Consider the following 19,897-nt stretch of genomic DNA (forward strand, 5'->3'; position numbering starts at 1 on the left):
GCCTCTACCGTTCCCTTCAGATACTCATACTTTCAAACTGATATCACCGGATAGGAGCTGCCTACACCTCCTCCCATCATCCTTGATCTCCATCCTCAGCATCACGCCCAAATGCCTGCCAGGTATTTGCACTTGAATGTCTAGCTATCACCTCAACCACTCCACAAAACAAATATCAAACCTATCATCTTTCCACCCTGTTAGGAGGTACTTATTGGGTCTGACTAGGTTGTCAGAACAGACCTCCACCTTTGCATACTGAGCCCTCTCCTCATTCAAGCCTGGGCTCTCAGCAACCACTGTGTGCAGTCACTTCCCACCACCCCAATATGCATTAGCTAGCTATTATTAGCATACATTCAGGTAATCATTTTTTTATTTTAATAGTCCAAAATACTTAAAGATGAATACTCAAACTTTTTAGCCTGCTACCAAAGTGTGTTTAAGACTCACCTTTAAGTTCATAGGCATTTCCACTTTCAGTCCACCCTTAAGATGACAAGAAATTTTAATATTAGACATATACATATTTAAAATACTCAAAAGTAACTAAGTGATGTATGTAGGTTATATAAAAATCTGATTAGTGAAGATTACATACCAGTCAAATTTAAGTTGTGTATTTTAAAATTTTAAAATTTAAGTAGAGAATTCTACAGTGGTCAAAATCAAGTCAGACTACTCTACAACAGTGTAGATGGGGTAAGAAATCTTAAAAGATACTCTCCAGAGTATAACCACTACAAGGAAGGAAACCAAACTTTAGTGCTTAAGTACATGTGACCAATTAAAGATTTAACCCCACAGCAGAGTGTCTCAGAACAGTGGAGTTGTTAGTAGATTTAAAACTTTCATCTGGCAGAGTAGATTTCTAAACCACTTAATACTAAATTTCTTCTCTACAATTGCTTGGGCTTTCTACATTAGAGAGAGCACTTCCTCTTCCAAGTTCTATCAACACTTCGTATCACACTTACTATCTTTGTGACCACATGGGTGTAGAGCATAAAAGGTAACCCACTCCTCACAAAAGCTCTAGTTTATAATTTCCTCGTTTCCAATGCTACTCCACACTGTGATATTCCTTAAAATTTCTCAGTTTTTCCTGTTGTTGTTTTTTTTAAAGGCATAGCACAACCATAATGGTTTATCACATAGTACCATTTAATTGAAGTTTGCCCCTCAAGTAAAAATGTTTTCAACAAAATAAATCACTAATGCAGGCATTTATTACTTTTAAGAAGGCAACCATTGACAGAACTGCCCATTTATTATTAATGCTGAACTTATCATTCATTACTGCAATGGAAGAGTATAATTTACAACAAGCAATTTTCTAATAAGCATCAAAAAAACAAATTCAGAACTTTTAAAGTATGCAAAATTTTCACAGAATACTACTAAAAGGAAACTGCTTGTATTGTGATAAATTTAGCACAAAGTAAATTCAGACAGCTGTCTTCTAGAAAACATTAAAATATTTTCACACACACTGAAAGAAACAGAAAAACAATGTATGAATAGTTTGCCCATTCAGTATACATTTCTCAAGACCGAGATGCATGACCAAACATCAGAGCTATCTTAATTTTGAATTCATGGATACTTGGGAAAATGCTTCTTTTTAAATCTGCTTACCATTTGAAGTGGATGCAATGATTTCATTTCTGCTGCAGAAATCTCAGAGAGTCCATGGTCTTCCTCCAAAACTGTAGCTTGCCCCTTGAAATTAATATCCGGGTAGGCAAGCCAACTAAGTAAGAAATGAATGGTTGGTTAAAGTATAATAGGAATACCTTAATCTGGTTCTGTAAGAGTTGAAAGTTAAAAAAAAGCTACAAAAAGTAAAAGAAACCTCTGTCACAGAATTACACTAGTAAAACACATTCAAAGTGACATTGCCAGACAGCATATAACAATGAGTTAACAAGTTGTTAAGTACTTACATTCAGATACTATCCTAAGTTTACTATATGTTTTCCAAGCACTGGCATTGCTTTCCTTAGAATTTTCCAATATTTAAAAGGTGTGAAACCTTTAATTCAATTAGGATGTAACTGAAAAATAAAAACCATTCCACTATATTCCATTCTTTTTTAAACTAGGACAATAAGACGTAGGGATTCCACTAAGCATTTTATACCTTTGACCCACAGTTTTAGAATCAATATCAGTTCTTGGGCTGCCTCAGGAACAGTATTTGAAATAAGATTCCTAAAAGACCCATTTAGCAACCAGCTAAACTTGATAATTACAGACATTTCTCAGGATCATGTCAATTACTGGGTCTGCCCAACAGTTCTAATCTACACTTGGGGGTAGATTAGAGATGAAGAAAGATGTCCAACAGTGACCCCCAAAATTCGACACTAACCATCTCCAGAGCAGACGAAAATGCTGAAAGAGAGAAGGATCCATGTTGAACCAGACATCACAAACTTATGATTTAAGCCAATCTGGGCCTGAATTAAGATTGAATTTAGATCCACAGTCCTGAAGATACCTTTGGAATCAGAAAGGCCTAGTATCAAATCTAATGCTTACCAACTGGTAGCCTGGGACAAGCCACTTAATTTCCTCATTTATGACATGACAGCAGCTCTACCTGTCTTCCAGGAATAGAGGAGTAATAAAAAGGTGCCATGTCCCTGGTCCTACGAAGGCCCTCAATAACTTTCAGCACTGAGACACTCTACAAACAGCTCAGGCTCCAGAATTTTAGGCCAGGGACATGTATTTATTTCTCAGTCCCACAGTCTGGTGGATGAAAAGACAATGGATGCATCTATCAAGAACTACGTCTGAGAATCTGTATCTGCTCCTGTGAGTCATATATCAAAGACTTAATTGGATCTGAAAAAAGACAGAATCTGTTTTAATCCCTGCAAAAGTCTTCCTTGGGTATCCGGAAGTATAAACAGTAAAATTAACTAAAACTTCAGAAATGTGTATGTCACCAATTGAAACAAATAAAAAGTTAACTTTGGTAACCAGCAATCACTGTAATAAAGAGAAACAGATACATACACTCCTGACTTCACAGTAAAAGACACAGATTTGGGGATATTCAGCTCTTCCAAATTGGGGACTGCGCACTGTAGGTAGATGGGACAACACGCTGGGTCAGACTGTGCGCAAAGTTCTATCTCTGGAATGCTGCAATCCTGAAAAAAAAAATTGGCTTTGAAATATCTAGAGACACACACTCCAGTATTCTCAACACCCTGGACATGCAGTTACAATTATTCTCATTGTTCAGTTGAATTTCTATCCAAAAACAGCCTAAAGGAAGTACTGTTTCTCCTTACCAGTCTGTTAAAATAAATTTTTCTAAGGAGTTACGTTGATAACATGAAAATTATAAATATTATTGATTGCAAAAGTGTTACTCCAATTCTCTCTGCTTTGTTTTTAAAAGTCTTGCTCCATTAACCAAGGTTCAGATTTACCAAACTATCTGAGTGCCAAGAGTCTGTAAGCCTTCCTTCTTAGAAGCATAACAAAGCCATAGGGAGGAAGGGAGTTAAATAAAAGCTGATCTCATGGGGAACATAAAAAATAAATAACAGAGAGGCACTGTTCTCTCAGCATGTTATCCAATTTACATTGACAAAAGAAATAGGAATTAGAGGTGAGGGTAAAGGAAATGTTTTCCTACTTGTGGTATTTATTTTCTTTAGTACAAGTTGGTTTGAAGAAGAAAGGCATTATGAAATTTGAACCTATACTCCGTCACACATCCACAGTCACCATGTCCTGTCAAACTTTCCTTTAAAATTTCCACTGTCAAGGTTCTTCATCAAGGCCAAGACTTTGATTATGGGCCTAGACCACCAGTCGAGTAAGCTTACTCTTTATAGTAAGCTTACTCTTTATACAGCTGGGCTTGTGAGAACACCACTTCCCTCATCATACTCCGTGGCTCAAGACCCAAGCATTTCAAATTTATATTTCTGTTTTCCTTTCTATAATATGGCAACAACCCAGTGAGCTATACTAACCCCCCAAAACTCTTCAGTCATACTGGTAGCCATATTACCTCTGCTTCTGGCCTCTCTAAGCTTTGTAAATGTTTCCCTTATTGTAACTAAAGACAAAATTTTCTGTATTATTACTTACGAAAATCTTTTCTTAAATTTTATCGGAATATAGTTGATTTACAATCTTGTGTTAGTTTAAGGTGTATAGCATAGTGATTGTTATACATATATATATGTGTGTGTATATATATATATATATATATATATATTCATTCTTTTTCAGATTCTTTTCCCATATAGGTTATTACAGAACACTGAGTGGAGTTCCTTTTGCTACACAGTAGGTCCCTGTTGGTTATCTATTTTATATACAGTAGTATGTATGATAATCCCAAGCTCCTAATTTATCCTTCCCAGCCACGTTTCCCCTTTGCAAACCATAAGTTTGTTTTCGGTAGTCAAGTCCTAACTCAAAAAAGAGCTGGGACGAAGTGAGAGAGTGGCATGGACTTATATATACTACCAAATGTAAAATAGATAGCTAGTGGGAAGCAGCCGCATAGCACAGGGAGATGAGCTCGGTGCTTTGTGACCACCTAGAGGGGTGGGATAGGGAGGGTGGGAGGGAGACGCAGGAGGGAGGAGATATGGGGATGTATGTATATGTATAGCTGATTCACTTTGCTATACTGCAGAAACTAACACACCATTGGAAAGCAATTATACTCCAATAAAGATGTTAAAAAAATAATTAAAAAATTTAAAAAAAAGAATGGGAGAGACCCCCCCAAAATTAATTAATTAAAAAAATACCTGATCATTTCTTAAAGAATCAAAACCACAATTATTTTTCTCTTCTCTAAAACTACAGATGTGCTTCTGTCTGAACACACAATCTATCTCAGTAATCATGAGTGTTTAATTACATAACTCAAGTTTCAGTAGCATAATTCTTATCTAAGACACTGTGAAATTCAAATGATTGTGCTTTAATGAAACAGGTAAATGCAATAACAATTAGAGGTGACATTTATTAGACTAAACAATTATATTTTTTTATAATCTGCTTTGCAATTTTAAAACTGCAATTTTCTGATTTTTTAATCTTTCTTCAAACTGAGTTCTCCTATTAATCATTATTAATCATTCTTATTAATATGTAAAAGCAAGCAAATTGATACATCTTGTTTTCAGAAAGTTAGTTCTAAAATGCAATATGGTAAAAAGGTATAACCTAAAATATCCTTTAAAGTATAAAAGGTGTATTTCCTTCTAAAGTTTCATTTAAAAAATAGCCAGAAATCTCCAGAAGTCACCTGTCAATCTTCAAGACTCTTTTGTTTGCTATTAAAAATAGAGCTCTAGTAACATTATTTAAAATGCTGCCATACTAATGTTCCCCCAGGGATCTGAGGTACAGTAACAGAATACATAACTAAGTGTCTCACACAAATAAGTTTCCTCTGCATTGTGTTATACAAACAATGTTTGGGTGGTGTATTTTAAAAGGGAAAAAGCTAAGAGGCATGAGTCTACCACAACACAGAAGGAAACAGATAATGGAAAAAAGCATAATGATGGCTAAAAAATTGAAAATAAAAATAAGAATGCTTATGTTCTCAACTATCTTTACTAGAGGACAAATTTTTTTCTCTAGTTGACTGAAAAAGATTTCACTGATAAGTTCTATTTTCTCCATGGTGGCTATTCACAGAAGTAATGTCTTTTGCAAGATTTGTATAATTCTTGACAAAGGCAGTAAACACTAGCAACTGAAGGGCGCCTTATAGTAACCTAGCAACAATAAGCAGTTTACTCTTAGTAGAATTTATATGGCTTCCTCCCAGACTTTTCTAGTCATGATATACTTTATAATATCTTGGTGAAATCTACAAGCTTAGACTATTAAAACAACTAGTATGGAGACAAAGCTATAGGAGAGAAACAGGGTGGGAATGAATTACAAAAACAGTAAGAAAAACCTGCCTCCACCTTACATGAAATACCTTCAGTCCCTGATCTAACAACAGATCTCTCTCTCTTCTCAGCTCATTAATGAGGGCACAACCTAAGTAACTTCTGAAAGAAGGAAACGTCATTCTTTGAAAATAGATATTAAATGCATAATAAACAGAGTAATGCGCAATATTCCTTTTTTCTATTTGAGAAGAGAAAGCACTTGAGTCAAGACTCACTGCACTGCTACCCCACCTCCAGTTATTTCCACTGGAGGCAAAGATGACCCTTGAGCAGGATCTACAGCTGCTGATGACTGATGGTATCTTCTGTTACTTGCTCGATCTATTCACGGCAAAAGAAAGACATCGTGAAAGTATTTTCTTTAAAGAACATTAAAAGTTTGACTACTCAGATTAGAGCCACTAAAAGATGATGAAACAAGATAAAGCTGGTGTAGGCCTAGGTGAATTTGGAATGGCTGCCAGGAAAATGAAGCTATCGATAGGCAGAATTTTGACAAGGTGGGAGAAAGGAAGCAGTTTGATGCCTGATTCTTGCTTTGTAAAATATTTAGAACAATGCTAATGCTTTTTCCATTCAATGCTCAATAGTTTTATTTTCCTTCCTCACTAAAAGTTGCTAGCATGTCCAAGACAAGCGGGCACTAACACTGCAATTTAAAAAATGACTCCACAAACAAACAGTGGAAGAAGAAAAAAATGCAAGTATGACTTATTCTTCCTTATAATATATTCGAAGCAAATGGCGGAAGTGCAAATACCCATTTATATACCCAGGCTCAACAGATTGAATTTCTGTTTGATTTTATTGTTGTTTGATTCTGGGTGGAGGTTGCTGCTTACAATACTTTATTCATCTTTTTTTTTCCCCCCACTAGGCCTGGCACAGTGCCTGACATTCACAAGGCAGGCACAAAACCACACATTATTTAAATCTTAGAAGATTCCACCTACAAACTAATGATCTGTTTCAAGGAATTTCTCGTGAGTTAGCTAATTATGTGAGCACTCAAATGCTGCTTGCTGAGCTGAACTGCTTGCGATTAAATTTTTCAATGAAAACGAACACTGCCCTCTATGTTGTAGCCATCAATCTCCCTGAAGTACCAGCAAGCCACCAACATTCACCTCAGTATCTGACACATGTGGCTCTGCTAGGGACTCCCTCACATCTCCCGTGCTGCCTAACTCCTGTTCACTCGGTCAAGATGCCAATCAGATACCACCTCCTCCGGGTGAGGTACCTCTTCTTCAAGCACTTGTAGGGCCCTGCATAGTACTTCTCACATCATATGGTCATGTGATTCAGCTGTCTCTGACCTAGACTCTGAGCAATCTGAAGTAAAAGACTGTACATCACTTGTATTTCTATTCCCAGTGCCTATCACAGTATTGGGTCCAAAAGAAGACACAAACATTTGTTAGACACAGGTTTGTTTAACAGTTTTGCAGAAGGTATGAATTCATGCAGACACCCCTTTATGATAATATGAATTTTCCTGTATGCTCTCTTATTTTTCTGTATGCTATCTGCAACTATCAAGTGTTAAATAATGTGGATTCAAGTCATCATGATAGGGTCCACTCCAATTTAGACATTTTTAGCATATAAATGGAATCTCCATAATTTGAAAAATATATATGTCCACGACTGTCACAGGAGTAACTGCACTAAATCATGTACTACATTACTGCTGAAGGAACTCATAAGAATACATGGGAGAATTCTGTCATTATCACTAACTCACCCCTCCTCTAAACCACCAAGGCACTTCCCACAAAATGTTTCATTATATGGCAAGATCTTCCTCATCTTAGTATTAAGTAATATTTTCTAAACAGAAAATAAAAAAGCAACACTTTTTCGCTTCCTCTCCACATCCTTCCTTCTCTAATTTCTTCTAACACTCATCTCTCTTCCCCTTTCTCATAAACACCACACACACACACACACACACACACACACACACACACACACACACACACACACACACACACAGAGCTACAATGAGGAGTAGAAATCTACACTAGAAAAAGATATATTTGTAAGTATCTTATCCTAAAGATGTCTGGATGGTATACCCCTACTACTATTAAAAATACATATATATATATTACAACATGTAACATTTTATGTGCCAGATTACATGTAATATTTTAAATTTTCATTCACTTAACACTTTATACATATCTGGTCAAAAAATTATCAATATGATAATGAAGATTAATAAAATTAGCATAAATATTAGCAACCATTTCTAAGCATTGCTGGGCCAAAGTACAGCTTTACTACATGACAAACAAAATAAAATAAAAAATAGGGATAAAATCAACTGTTCCATTACCTTCAAGACACGTTTGATAGACCCCAATACAAAGTTTCTTTGTGGATGCTTTCTGTTCTGAAGGATCCAGTCACGATTTAACACCTTTTCCCCTTCTTCTAGTACACATTTCTGACCTTGGAAATGTGGTTTCTCATATAAAATCCAGCTGAACAAATATGAAAGCATGATCGGTTATAATTAATTTTCTAAGAAACGAGGCATAAAACAAATGATACTTATAATTCACAGACCATCTTCTCTACTTAAATTTTAATATCTGGGCTATTTTCCACTACTAGTACATAATCCTATTTTGAAACAATGATAAATATGCTAATGTAAAGATAAGCAAAGAGTGAAGAATAAAAGTGCACAGAACTTGGAAGTAATACTTCCTGAACACAACACCACAGTTTATGCCTGTGCCTGTATTTATGTATACATACACTTTACAGATGCTGTATACACATTTACATTAAAAACAATAGCTTAACAATTCCAAATTCCACTTCTACCCTAATTTCCCTGTCATTGGACAACAGAGCACATGTGTCTCATTTTATAACATGAAGATACACTACACCACACTGTTTAACGTGACTACTGACCAGTGGGTAACACAAACACTGGACAAAGAAACTCTGGCCCCCACATGTCCAAGGGACATGGTCCATACTAACAAATGAGGTTTTCCATCATTTTTACACCATACAAAGAATCTTTCACTTCTTGAGCAGATCAGTGATACAAATGACTTTTAAAAAATTTATTTTATTTATTTATTTTTGGCTGCGTTGGGTCTTTGTTGCTGTGCGTGGGCTTCCTCTAGTTGCAGTGAGTGAGGGCTACTCTTCATTGCGGTGCACGGGCTTCTCATTGCGGTGGCTTCTCTTGTGGAGCACAGGCTCGTGGAGCACAGGCTCTAGGAGCACAGGCTTCAGTTGTTGTGGCACGCATGCTCAGTAGTTATGGCTCGCAGTCTCTGGAGCGCAGGCTCAGTAGTTGTGGTGCATGGGCTTAGTTGCTCCACGGCATGTGGGATCTTCCCGGACCAGGGCTCGAACCCATGTCCCCTGCACTGGCAGGCGGATTCTTAACCACTGTGCCACCATGGAAGCCCGATACAACTGACTTTAAGCATGTGGCCTTCACATTCTTTAGTGTCCCACAAATTTTGAACTCATTTTCAAAGCTATGCTTCATTCAATTGAAGCCTTCAGCTAAACTTGCCAAATCTATCCTGCTAATAATGCAGTTACAAAATGGTACTGATTATATATACTGTATATATTAGGACTTACTACTTACTGCGGGCTGTAAGTACTTAAAACAACCTATATTTTCTGTCACAGTAAATAAAGAGAACAATTACATTATAAAATACAAATAACGTTTCAAACAGTTATTCTAGAGGAAAAGGAATGTGACCTTGATACAAAAAACATAAAGCATAAACAGCAAGAAAACACTTAATTTAGGGGGAAAATGCTATAAATTTTAAGAGATCTCTTACCAGCCCCTTACAACTTTTATCAGTACCCCATTCGGAAAGGACCAAGATGTAGCATCGGGAATATTACAGTAGATCTCTTGTTTATATGTACTTCCATGGAGATCATAGATAACCATCTGCAACACACAGTAAGCAGGCACAGTAACTAATTTTAAGAATGCATTTAAAATTCCAAAATGTCCTAGAATGTAGAAAATAAAACATCCTAAATATATAAAAGTAAATATTACTTTAGATGCTAAATCCTTGAGTAAAACAATCATGTTCTAAGTCAGTTAAAAGTACTTACTTTAAACTCCCAAACGTAAAAGTAACCTTACTTCTTTTATTTTAGTCTACCTAAGAAACTTATGCTTACCTTCCCAGGTCTTGGGTTACACTTCAGAGTTTGTTTGTCAACATTCTGAAATAATAAAAGAGGAAGAAGTAAGCCTTAAGAAACATAAACAGAAAGATATACAGTTCACTTTCTTAGCGGTCACAGATCCAATTTATCGCATATTTATTTAGTGAGCATCATTACAAGGTGCACCTCTAGGTACTATAAGGGATATAAAGGTAAATACAAAGGAAAATAAAGCTTTGTCTCTGTCCTCAAGAAGCTTATAGCTTAGAAAGGGGAAACAGATGATCACATTCCCATGTCTCTTCTAGGTGGGGGATTAAGTTCAACCCTCAGGTAAAATACAATCAAAATGCCAAGTTATGGAAGTCAAGAGAAATGGCACCAGCATGGAGGTGAGCTGATGGCAGAAGAAGGTTCCCAAGAGGCTTGTGTGAAGAAGTGGTATGGAGCAGACCTTGAAAAACAGGACTTCAGTAAATGAAAAAATGTGGCAGGTTGGCGTGGAGGTAGTAAAGAAAAAAATTCCAGGAAGAGACCATCTTGAGAAAAAGTGCAGACATCTTACAGGGCGTGGAACCAGCGCACAAAGAGACAATGCTGAGCAAACAAGACTTGGGGACCTCGTCGTAGAGTGAAGAGGTTGCACTTGACTTAGTAGGAAATCAGGAACCATTAAAGAAACATTTCTTCAAATACCAAGCTTTCTTTTAAAAGGATCTTGCCTTGCAAGCTATTGGTTGGTATTCAAGTATTAGTACTTGCTACTAAGGGTATTCAAAGTACAGATAGAGTCCTTGGGAATCCTAGAGAAAGTTCCATGATCTTGGAATGTCAGAAAGGAATGCCCTGAGACTTCCCTGGTGGTGCAGTGGTTAAGAATCTGCCTGCCAATGCAGGGGACATGGGTTCAATCCCTGGTCTGGGAAGATCCCACATGCCACGGAGCAACTAAGCCTGTGCACCACAACTACTGAGCCTGTGCTCTAGAGCCTGCGAGCCACAACTACTGAGCCCACGTGCCTAGAGCCTGTGCTCTGCAACAAGAGAAGCCGCTGCAATGAGAAGCCTGTGCACCGAAACGAAGAGTAGCCCCCGCTCGCTGCAACTAGAGAAAGCCTGCATGCAGCAATGAAGACCCAATGCAGCCAAAAGTAAATAAATAAATATAAAAAAATAAAAGGAATGTCCCATATTCAATGAATACTCTATAGTAAACACTTAAATATTTATAAGTTGAAGAAAAGTGTAATTGAATTTCAAGACATTTTCCAGCTATAATGTTTTCATCTCCTTTTCTCTGAATTAGTCTGTTCATTGCCCTGCTATGTATGAACAAGACCAACTACAGTGAGAGACTGTTGTCAAGTAAAGACTTAAAATATTTTTAGTAGTTAAAATATTTTTAAGTATTGTGAAATATTTTCATGAGACAATAAGCTCAACAGCAAGTGACAATTTTTCTACATACAGTACCTTGAGAAACTCAGAATGCTGTCACTTAATTTAGTTTGAAAACTAAAAATTAGCAAAGAACTGGGATATAACTTGCTTCTCTCTTATGCCTTTTAAATTCTGATGAAGCAATTTTGTTTTCTCAAATATAACAGTCCAGCTAAAATTCATGAGTTATGATACACTTCAAAGAACAAAGTAACCTCTGGTATTTTTTAAAACAATCTTTTACAACCTCAAAACACTGATTTTCTTAATAAACTTTTAGATCATTTCATGACCCAAAGCACTACTTCACTAGTTAATAATCACAATAACTTACCTCTGTGTACGAGCTTAATCGGCCTGAGGTGTCTTGAGCACGGAAATATTTTGACACTGGCTCCCGAAAAATTCCACCAAATCTGGCTCCTTTTTCTGAGGAATGGATTTTGGAAGTCTGAAAATACTGATGATAAGCACTCTTTAAAGAAGAATGTAGTTTGGAAGTAAGGTCAGATTTTTGTAGAAATGAGGCGTTTTCTGGCCACAGACCAATTTGCCAATTAGAGGTATTAGGCTCATTTGACATCACATAAGAACTCTTAGAAACGCCAGTACTTTCCTGGTCATCATCAGGGCAAAATGCTATAGAAGAATCTGGCAGCTTGAAGATAACATTTTCCCGCCTTCTAGCTCTCAGACTTCCTTTATGCAATGGCTCTTCCTCCTCTTCCTCCTCCTCCTCTTCCCCTCCCCTCCATCTGTCATCTTCATCCAAATTCATCTTTAAACGCTCCGATACTGACTGAAGAAGCGATAAAACAGAAGAGGACTGGTTTGCACTCTCTCTTGACTTCGTGGAGCCATGATGACCAGGTGAGATTTCGCTGGATAGAATGTCCTCCTGAGAGCTGTCATCCTCATAAATGGGAGACAAAGCTAAGGGATAAATCTTGTACCTTTTGGCCTCTACTGATAAGAACATTTCTGAACTATCATCATCGAATGTCTCACCTAATTTAGTTTCCTTTTCAAAATGATGGACGAGGTCAGTTCTACTCTCAGAACTTTCACGCGTGAAAACAGGCATGCTGTTGGTAGATGTGTCCGGAATCAGGAGGGACTGTGTTCTTACTTCTGCAGTAGCATACTTGTCCTCATCTTGAAGAGGCTCTTCATATAATATAGTAAAGGAAGAACTTTCTTGTTCATCCTGAGAAATGAAGGCTACGTTAGGCTCTTCCTTTTCATCTCCATAATCTAGATCTCTTATTTTCTTACGTACTGCAGTAACAGATGTTCTTCTGTCTAGCTTTCCTATGGTAGCCTCAGGTTGAATATCTGGCATTGCTAAGGCTGGGTAGCCTTCATAATCCTCACTTAGCGTAGGTGATTCATAACCCCTGAAAGAGGCGAGTCTAGTGTCAAACGCTATCAAGCATGCCTTCATTTCAGTAGGCTCCTCCTCCATTTCTCCACCACTCCCTTCAGCAACCTCTTGGAGTGCTTTTTCAGCTTCAAATATGGGAGGCGTGGCCTCTTCTTGTGTAACGGGCAATTCCAGATCTGTTCCACATGTTTTCTCAATGCTTACCACTGTGGACAACACTTTATGTTTCCTGACAGTCCCGTCAGAATTTTTGGGGGATGTTCTTTCCATTTCTATCTTAAAGGGCATGGACACAATCGTTCCAATTGTCTCTTTTGCATCTCTCTTACGTGCTTTTTCCATTTCTAAGGAAGCAGGTACTGCCTTCTTGTGTGCTTCTTTCACTTCTAACACAAAAGGAGGTACCATTTCAGTTTTCCTAATAACCCCTTTGGCATCCTTTCGGTAAGTGTTTTCCATGTCCATCATAGGTCTTTCAGTCTTTCCAGTGATCCCCTCACCATCTTTTTGGTAGATATTTACCACTTCTAATGTAATGGGCATCACCTCAGTTTTGTCCATCTTTCCTTCAGCATCTTTTGGGTAAATATCTTCCATTTCTAGTGTAGCAGGTATCATTTCAACCTTTTCGGCAGTGCCCTCAACATCTCTGTGGTAGAAATTGTCCATTTCTGACATAACCAAAGTCATCCCGGTCTTACCAACATCCCCTTCAGCATGCTTTTGGTAAATATTTTCCATTTCTAATGAAACAGGTGTCACCTCAGTCTGTGCAATATCCCCTTCAGCATCCTTTTGGTAAACATCTTCCATTTCTAACGTAGCAGGTATCACTTCAGTCTTTCCAGTGATTCGCTCTGCATCTTTTTGGTAGACATTTTTCAATTCTGACGTATCAGGTGTCATGTCAGTTTTGCCAATATCCCCTTCAGTATCCCTCATTTCATAAGCTTTTTCCATTCCTAAAATGGCAGGTAATCCCTCAGTTTTTTCAATATACCTCTCAGCATCCACTTGGTATGCTTCTCTCATTTTAAGAATTTCAGTTGCTGGTTCAGTTTTTGAGGTACGCAATTCAGCATCCTCTTTATGTGCTCTTCCCACTTCTGACATAGGGGGGACTGCCTCATATTTCATAATATTCAATTCAGCATCCTTCTTATTTGGTTTTCCCATTTCTACCATGGAAGGTATAAGCTCAATTCTTCCTATATTTACCTCAGTACCCTTCTTGTGTACTTTCCCTACTTCTGACACTGCAAGGGGTATGCTTTTATTACTATGTCCTGGCAAGCTTTTTTCAGATATACATAAAAGAGTATCAGACAAACTGCTTTTAGATGTCCCAGGTACATGGATGTCATCATTCACAAATGGAGGCCATGTGAAATTTAATACAAGAGTTCTTCTTTCCTCTGTCTCAGTTTTGTGATTATCAACACACTTTATTTCCATTTTTTCTTTACAGTCCTCGTTGAGAAACGAATGTGTTTTTGCCTTATCATCTAACCCTGTATGGGGCGTGTCTTCAGCTAGTAAAACAGTATCTGACTCCTGCAAATTTATACTATCAGACTGTCCACCTCTATTTCCTGAAAAAGGGGATTTTTGGTAGAGAACAATTTCTCTTCCTTTAATTGACTCTGTGTCACTAACTAAGTTACTTACAGCAAAGAATCTACCTAATACTTTTTCACTAATTTCACATGTGCTTTGATTTACTGCCTGTTCTGACAACAAGAACTCTCTTACCATATCAAGCGGCTTAACACTACCACTGTTCAGAATTCTTGAAGTATTAGCCTGAAGTTCAGAATCCCGGGTATCCTGAGCATCATTTGCTAAGGTTTCTTGGGCTGAATAAATAATCTCATTGACTAATTCCCTGGCTTGATCTTCTAACAACCAAGATACATTCATTCTATCAGAATCAAAAAGGAGACTCTTCTCACCAACCATAGGTGAAGCACAAGCCTTTTCTTCCCCTTGGACTTGAGACATATTTTCCATGGCCTGCTCTTCCAAATGCCCTGTCAGCTGGATCCCTGTCAGTGTCACTTCTGATGGGTTTTTCTGAAGGATGTCTTCTTTTAGGGTACCTGGATTCATTATGCCATCTACGGCTATATACTCCTGGCAGGTACCAACTGTGTGTCTGGATTTTAGCTCTTCCCTGACAGAATTAAAGATCTCACCAATCAATGTATCAGCCTTTTTACATGAACCACTTTCGAGGTCCAGAAGTTGCTCATGTGCTCTCCTCCTTGCTTCTATGTGCTCAGCAGATGCTTCAGAACACTGCTGGCTTGAGCTGTTAACTGATGCTGGGGCCCCAGCAACTGCTCCAGTCTCTACTTCCATAGGACTGTCAAATTGGGCAGCAGTTGGGAAATCAACTGATACCATCCCAGTGTGATCCCCAAAACGGTCCTGAAGTGGAGTGACTTCTGCCCCTGTTGGGATAGATGTTTCAAATTCCAAATAAGAGCTATTAGGGTACAGCAGGTTAGTTGAGGAGGTACCTTCATGTAGGACATCTATGGTAACTTTTACAGAACTAAAATTATTTGGGGGATTCTGTGAACTTGTAACCATGCTAACTTCTTCAGAGTTACTGGAGGAAGAAGGCATGCCATCAATACCACCACTTAGGAGATGAGCACCCTCTTTCTTTCTGTGAGATGAGGCTCTCTTTTCTGATCTCGGCACAGAAGGATTAGTACGAAAATTTGAATCCTCAGATGCCAACGTATTTTTTTCCAAACTCATACCAGAACCCAGAAAAGGTGCATTTACTTTTGTGCTGTCAGTTTCTTGGAATTTGGTGGAAGTATTAGTTAAACTGAGTTCTGCCATTTCTGAAAAACCAGAAATCTTTTTGGTCCCACAAATAACTGAAGGTGGGTGAATCACAGAAGGGTTGGCTTCACAGTTCTGTGCCATTTGCCTAGTGACTTTTCCATCATGAACAGGAGGTGAAGTCCCAAGTATATTACTTTGGAGAAGAGCAGGAGGATTACCTGAGGCTTCCACCTCTGCTTCCTGTGTACCTCGATATTTGGAGGCAGAAGGAGAAACCTCAGTTTGGCAGTTCTCTTTAAGGCTGGCATCTGAATATTTCTCTTTGATCTCTTTATGACCCACTAACTGAAAACTTCTGTCCCGTTCAACTTCTAGGGAAGTCAATTCTGATAAAATAGGACTTGCTGGCACATCTGTAATTTCAAGTGGAGAAGAGATTTTATCCTGAGAAATGTCTCTGGGCTCTGTTTGCGGAACAGATATCTTGGAGAGACTTAGAGTTCTTCCTCTTCCAGAATGTGACCCAACAGGAACACTGTTCTGATCATCAACTTCAGATGTTGATAACATTTCTGCAAGGTTATCAGTTTTGGTTTCCAAGGAGAAAAAAGAACCAGACTTGCCTATAGTGCCCTTACTTGCTTTGGAGTTTGACAGCATTAACTCTGCTTTATCACGGTCCTGAGATGAAGTGGAACTGTGGTCCTTAGAGAGGCTTTCGGACTCAAAACTCAAGTCCACTGCAGTTAAGTGGGTTTCACTGGCTTCAAGACCTAGTGGAAACTGGCATTTTTCACTATCAGGAAGAACTTCCTTGGACTCAAGAATTGCAGATGCATGCTCAAGATGAAGGCAAGCAGGGAGACTCTTCCTGTCTGTGGCCTCAGCATGATTTGCCACATTTTCTTCTTGACACTTACTAGGCTGATGGGAAATACCAATGATGTTGACATCCCCAGTTTCAATGAGCACAGAAGGACCTTCATTCTTTAAAATAGTAACATCCAACCTGCTCAGCATGCCAACTTGGGAAACAAAGGTAGGAGATGAAGTATTGAAATCTGATTTTTTATGGTCAAGGCTAAGAGATGTCCTGGCGTCAGGTGATGCTTTGGCTTGCTGAGGACTCTCAGAGTCAAGAATAGATTCTGAAATGTGATTTCTATTCAGTTCAGGTGATATTTTATTTTCTAAGCATGCTACAACTGCTAATTCACTGGTGTGTTTTACAGAGGCAGCATCCTTTTGATTCATTCTAATAATGGGAGGCATTTTGCTATGTGGCCTAACAAGCTTTTTGGCTTCTGTTACCAACAACTTGTCAGTACCTTTGGGTAATGACTCGATTCTATCTTCTGGAGTTTCTACATGACTTGAAGTTGTGGGTTCACCAACTGAGGTGCTTTCTGTTTCTTGCTTGATTTCTGTAGGAGCCAAATTTTCCTGTGTGTCCAGGGAAGACAATCTGTCTTCTTCACTTACAAGTTCTGGGTCTGTTATAGGATGTCTCCGGAGAGCAATGTTGCTGGTGTGATTGGCAGCGTGCTTTGATGAGTTACCTTTGGTGTGCTTGTCAGAACGCTTACTCTCTGGCCACTGCAGAGCTTCACACCTAGTTGATTTATTTGGACTTGGCAAATCTGTATTTCCATGTTTGGTAGTGTCACTCCCATCAGATTTACTACCAGAGAAGTGGGAAACAGCAGGGTTCTCAGGCTCAGCACACTCCTCTCTTTGCACCAGTGTCCCATCACTCATCATCGAGCTGCTTTCTATTACCGTAGTTTCTGGTGTTGCCGTCCTCTCCAAGTCTGGACTGCAAGGAATTTTGCTGTTACCTTCTGTAAACAGTGCTGAACATACCAAATTTCTGTCAGTCTGAGAAAATGGTATACAACTTAAATGGTGCTGTGAGTCAAATTCTCCATCAGTGGAGCTAGAGTTAGTCTCAGAACGGGATGACCGACTTCTCTCAGGTCCCCCAGGATTGTTTTTATTTAAAACATCCCTAGAAGAAGCAGTGCTAGACAGTTCTCGGTTGTTTGTTGAATGGCTTTCTGAGTTGATATTTATTTTATTATAATCAGAGTCTTCTATCAGGCCTTTAAGCACTTGTCCTTTCACAGAAACGTCTGTGCTAGCTGATGACAGTGACACCATCCCAGCCTCTATCTCACTTCCAGGGCCAATATGTGTGCTCGTACTAGAGTCGGAACTTTCATTTCCTCTGTCTAAGACATTCAAGGTTTCCAGCGCCGTCTGCTGCTTCAAATACTTCCTAATTTGTCTGGGGCCTCGGTATGTTGCATATGTTACTAAAGGCCTCTCTGGTTTACCATCCATTTGTCTGCAAAAAGAAATAGCACGAGAGTATCAGGAAATATAATTAGTAACACTTAACAGTAATTCCAGAAATCATGGTGAAGTATATCTTTCAAACACTCTTATTCTTCATATGTCCAAACTTGGGAAGGAAATCCTAGAATATTTTAGTTCAACCTATCTTTATTAACCATAATACAGACGTGACCGGCAGCACATGAATGTCAACCAGCATGAATGTCTGAGCTCCTCAGAACTGTCCCTCTCACCAAATTACGTCTGTCTCTCTCACGGTGGTTAATGGAGAGAACATGGGCTGACAAGCCTGAGGCTTGAGTTCTAGCTCTGATCTCCAAGGAGTTTTTGACTAGAAGGAACCGCATTGCCTTTGTGCCTCATACTGGTACCTCATGGCTAATCACTGATTTCTCCATCATATCAGAGCATCATAGCGAGTTTCTCTTCCTTTATTTAGATGTGAATTTGGAACAGCAACTTTTGCACAGTTAGAGAAGTTGTAAAGAAAACATCTGGCAAGATGTCTAGCCTGCAGTAAGCACTCAATATATATTTAAGTCAATAAATGACAGAATTGCCTTAAAAATCCTCTCTCCTGTTAAGTTCTTCAATTAGCAGAGTAAGTATTAAACTGGCTGGGTGAATGCAGAAATCAAAAAAGATTTCTAGCACATGTTCCCTACTTTTTCTCAACCCTAGCATAAAGTTCCTGATGTCCTCAGCATCTAACTTCTTTTGGAGAATCTACCCCTGGGAGTTCTGATGCTATGCTATGCTATGCTATGCTGCCTTACAGCCCTTAACACACACCTTTCTCTCCTCTTCAAGCCCCAGACAGAAACTTCTGTCCTCTAAGACTCAGTTCCCAAGTTAACCCCAATGCAAATCTACCCCAGGACACCGTTAATGCTAGAACGGGCAGTTAGCCTCTGATCTATGGGGACAAAGGGCCCTGAGCACATCACTTGCCATATTAGATTATAAAGATCTATGCACTGATTTATTTCCCCACTAACCTAGTGTCTATTTGAAGGCAGGCACTACATCTTCATCATTTTCATATTTTTAAGTGCCCTACATAAGATTTAGCAAATGATGTATGTTTAATAACTTTGTGTGAATTAATGAATGGCTAAGTAAAGCAATGATACTAAATGCTAAGTAATTTGTTTCTGACTGTCTTAATCCTTATAGAGGATACAAAAGTGTTTTCAATTCTGCTCTCTAGTTACATTTTAGGGTCCCAGCTACAAAAATGAATGGTAGAAAAACTTGATGTATGCTCTTTTTCAGGTTAAACATATAATTAACAAAACATTATAGAACCCATATGAATAACTAAGAAATCCAGTTATCAGTATTCCAGTATCTAAAATAGAGGTATTTTCTCCCCAACTTTATTTTTTAAATTTTTAAATAAATTTATTTATTATTTTTTTAATTTCTGGCTGCGTTGGGTCTTCATTGCTGTGCACGGGCTTTCTCTAGTTGCGGAGAGCAGGGGCTACTCTTCATTGCGGTGTGTGGGCTTCTCATTGCGGTGGCTTCCCTTGTTGTGGAGCATGGGCTCTAGGCACGTGGGCTTCAGTAGTTGTGGCTTGAGGGCTCTAGAGCACAGGCTCAGTAGTTGTAGCATTCGGGCTTAGTTGCTCCACAGCATGTGGGATCTTCCCAGACCAGGCCTCGAACCCGTGTTCCCTGCATTGGCAGGCAGATTCTTAACCACTGCCTCACCAGGGAAGCCCTCTCCCTAACTTTAAAGCAACACCATGAAGAATGCTAGGTT

The 19,897-nt window shown here is 38.6% G+C and overlaps 1 protein-coding gene across 1 annotated transcript in view; it reads right to left on the reverse strand.

The window, feature by feature from the left end:
- The window catches only part of CRYBG3 (crystallin beta-gamma domain containing 3), a 114,402-nt gene that overhangs the window by 57,736 nt on the left and 36,769 nt on the right, over window positions 1–19,897 (reverse strand). Inside the window, exons 4-10 of the mRNA XM_079704941.1 lie at window positions 11,920–18,118; window positions 10,158–10,202; window positions 9,800–9,915; window positions 8,305–8,452; window positions 3,028–3,164; window positions 1,639–1,753; window positions 454–489 (exon numbers count right to left, since the gene is read on the reverse strand). Of these exons, the coding sequence (XP_079561067.1) occupies window positions 454–489; window positions 1,639–1,753; window positions 3,028–3,164; window positions 8,305–8,452; window positions 9,800–9,915; window positions 10,158–10,202; window positions 11,920–18,118 (6,796 nt within the window). The remainder of the gene's footprint in view (window positions 1–453; window positions 490–1,638; window positions 1,754–3,027; window positions 3,165–8,304; window positions 8,453–9,799; window positions 9,916–10,157; window positions 10,203–11,919; window positions 18,119–19,897) is intronic.

This window comes from Hyperoodon ampullatus, assembly GCF_949752795.1.
Source record: "Hyperoodon ampullatus genome assembly, chromosome: 5".
NCBI lineage: Eukaryota > Metazoa > Chordata > Mammalia > Artiodactyla > Ziphiidae > Hyperoodon > Hyperoodon ampullatus.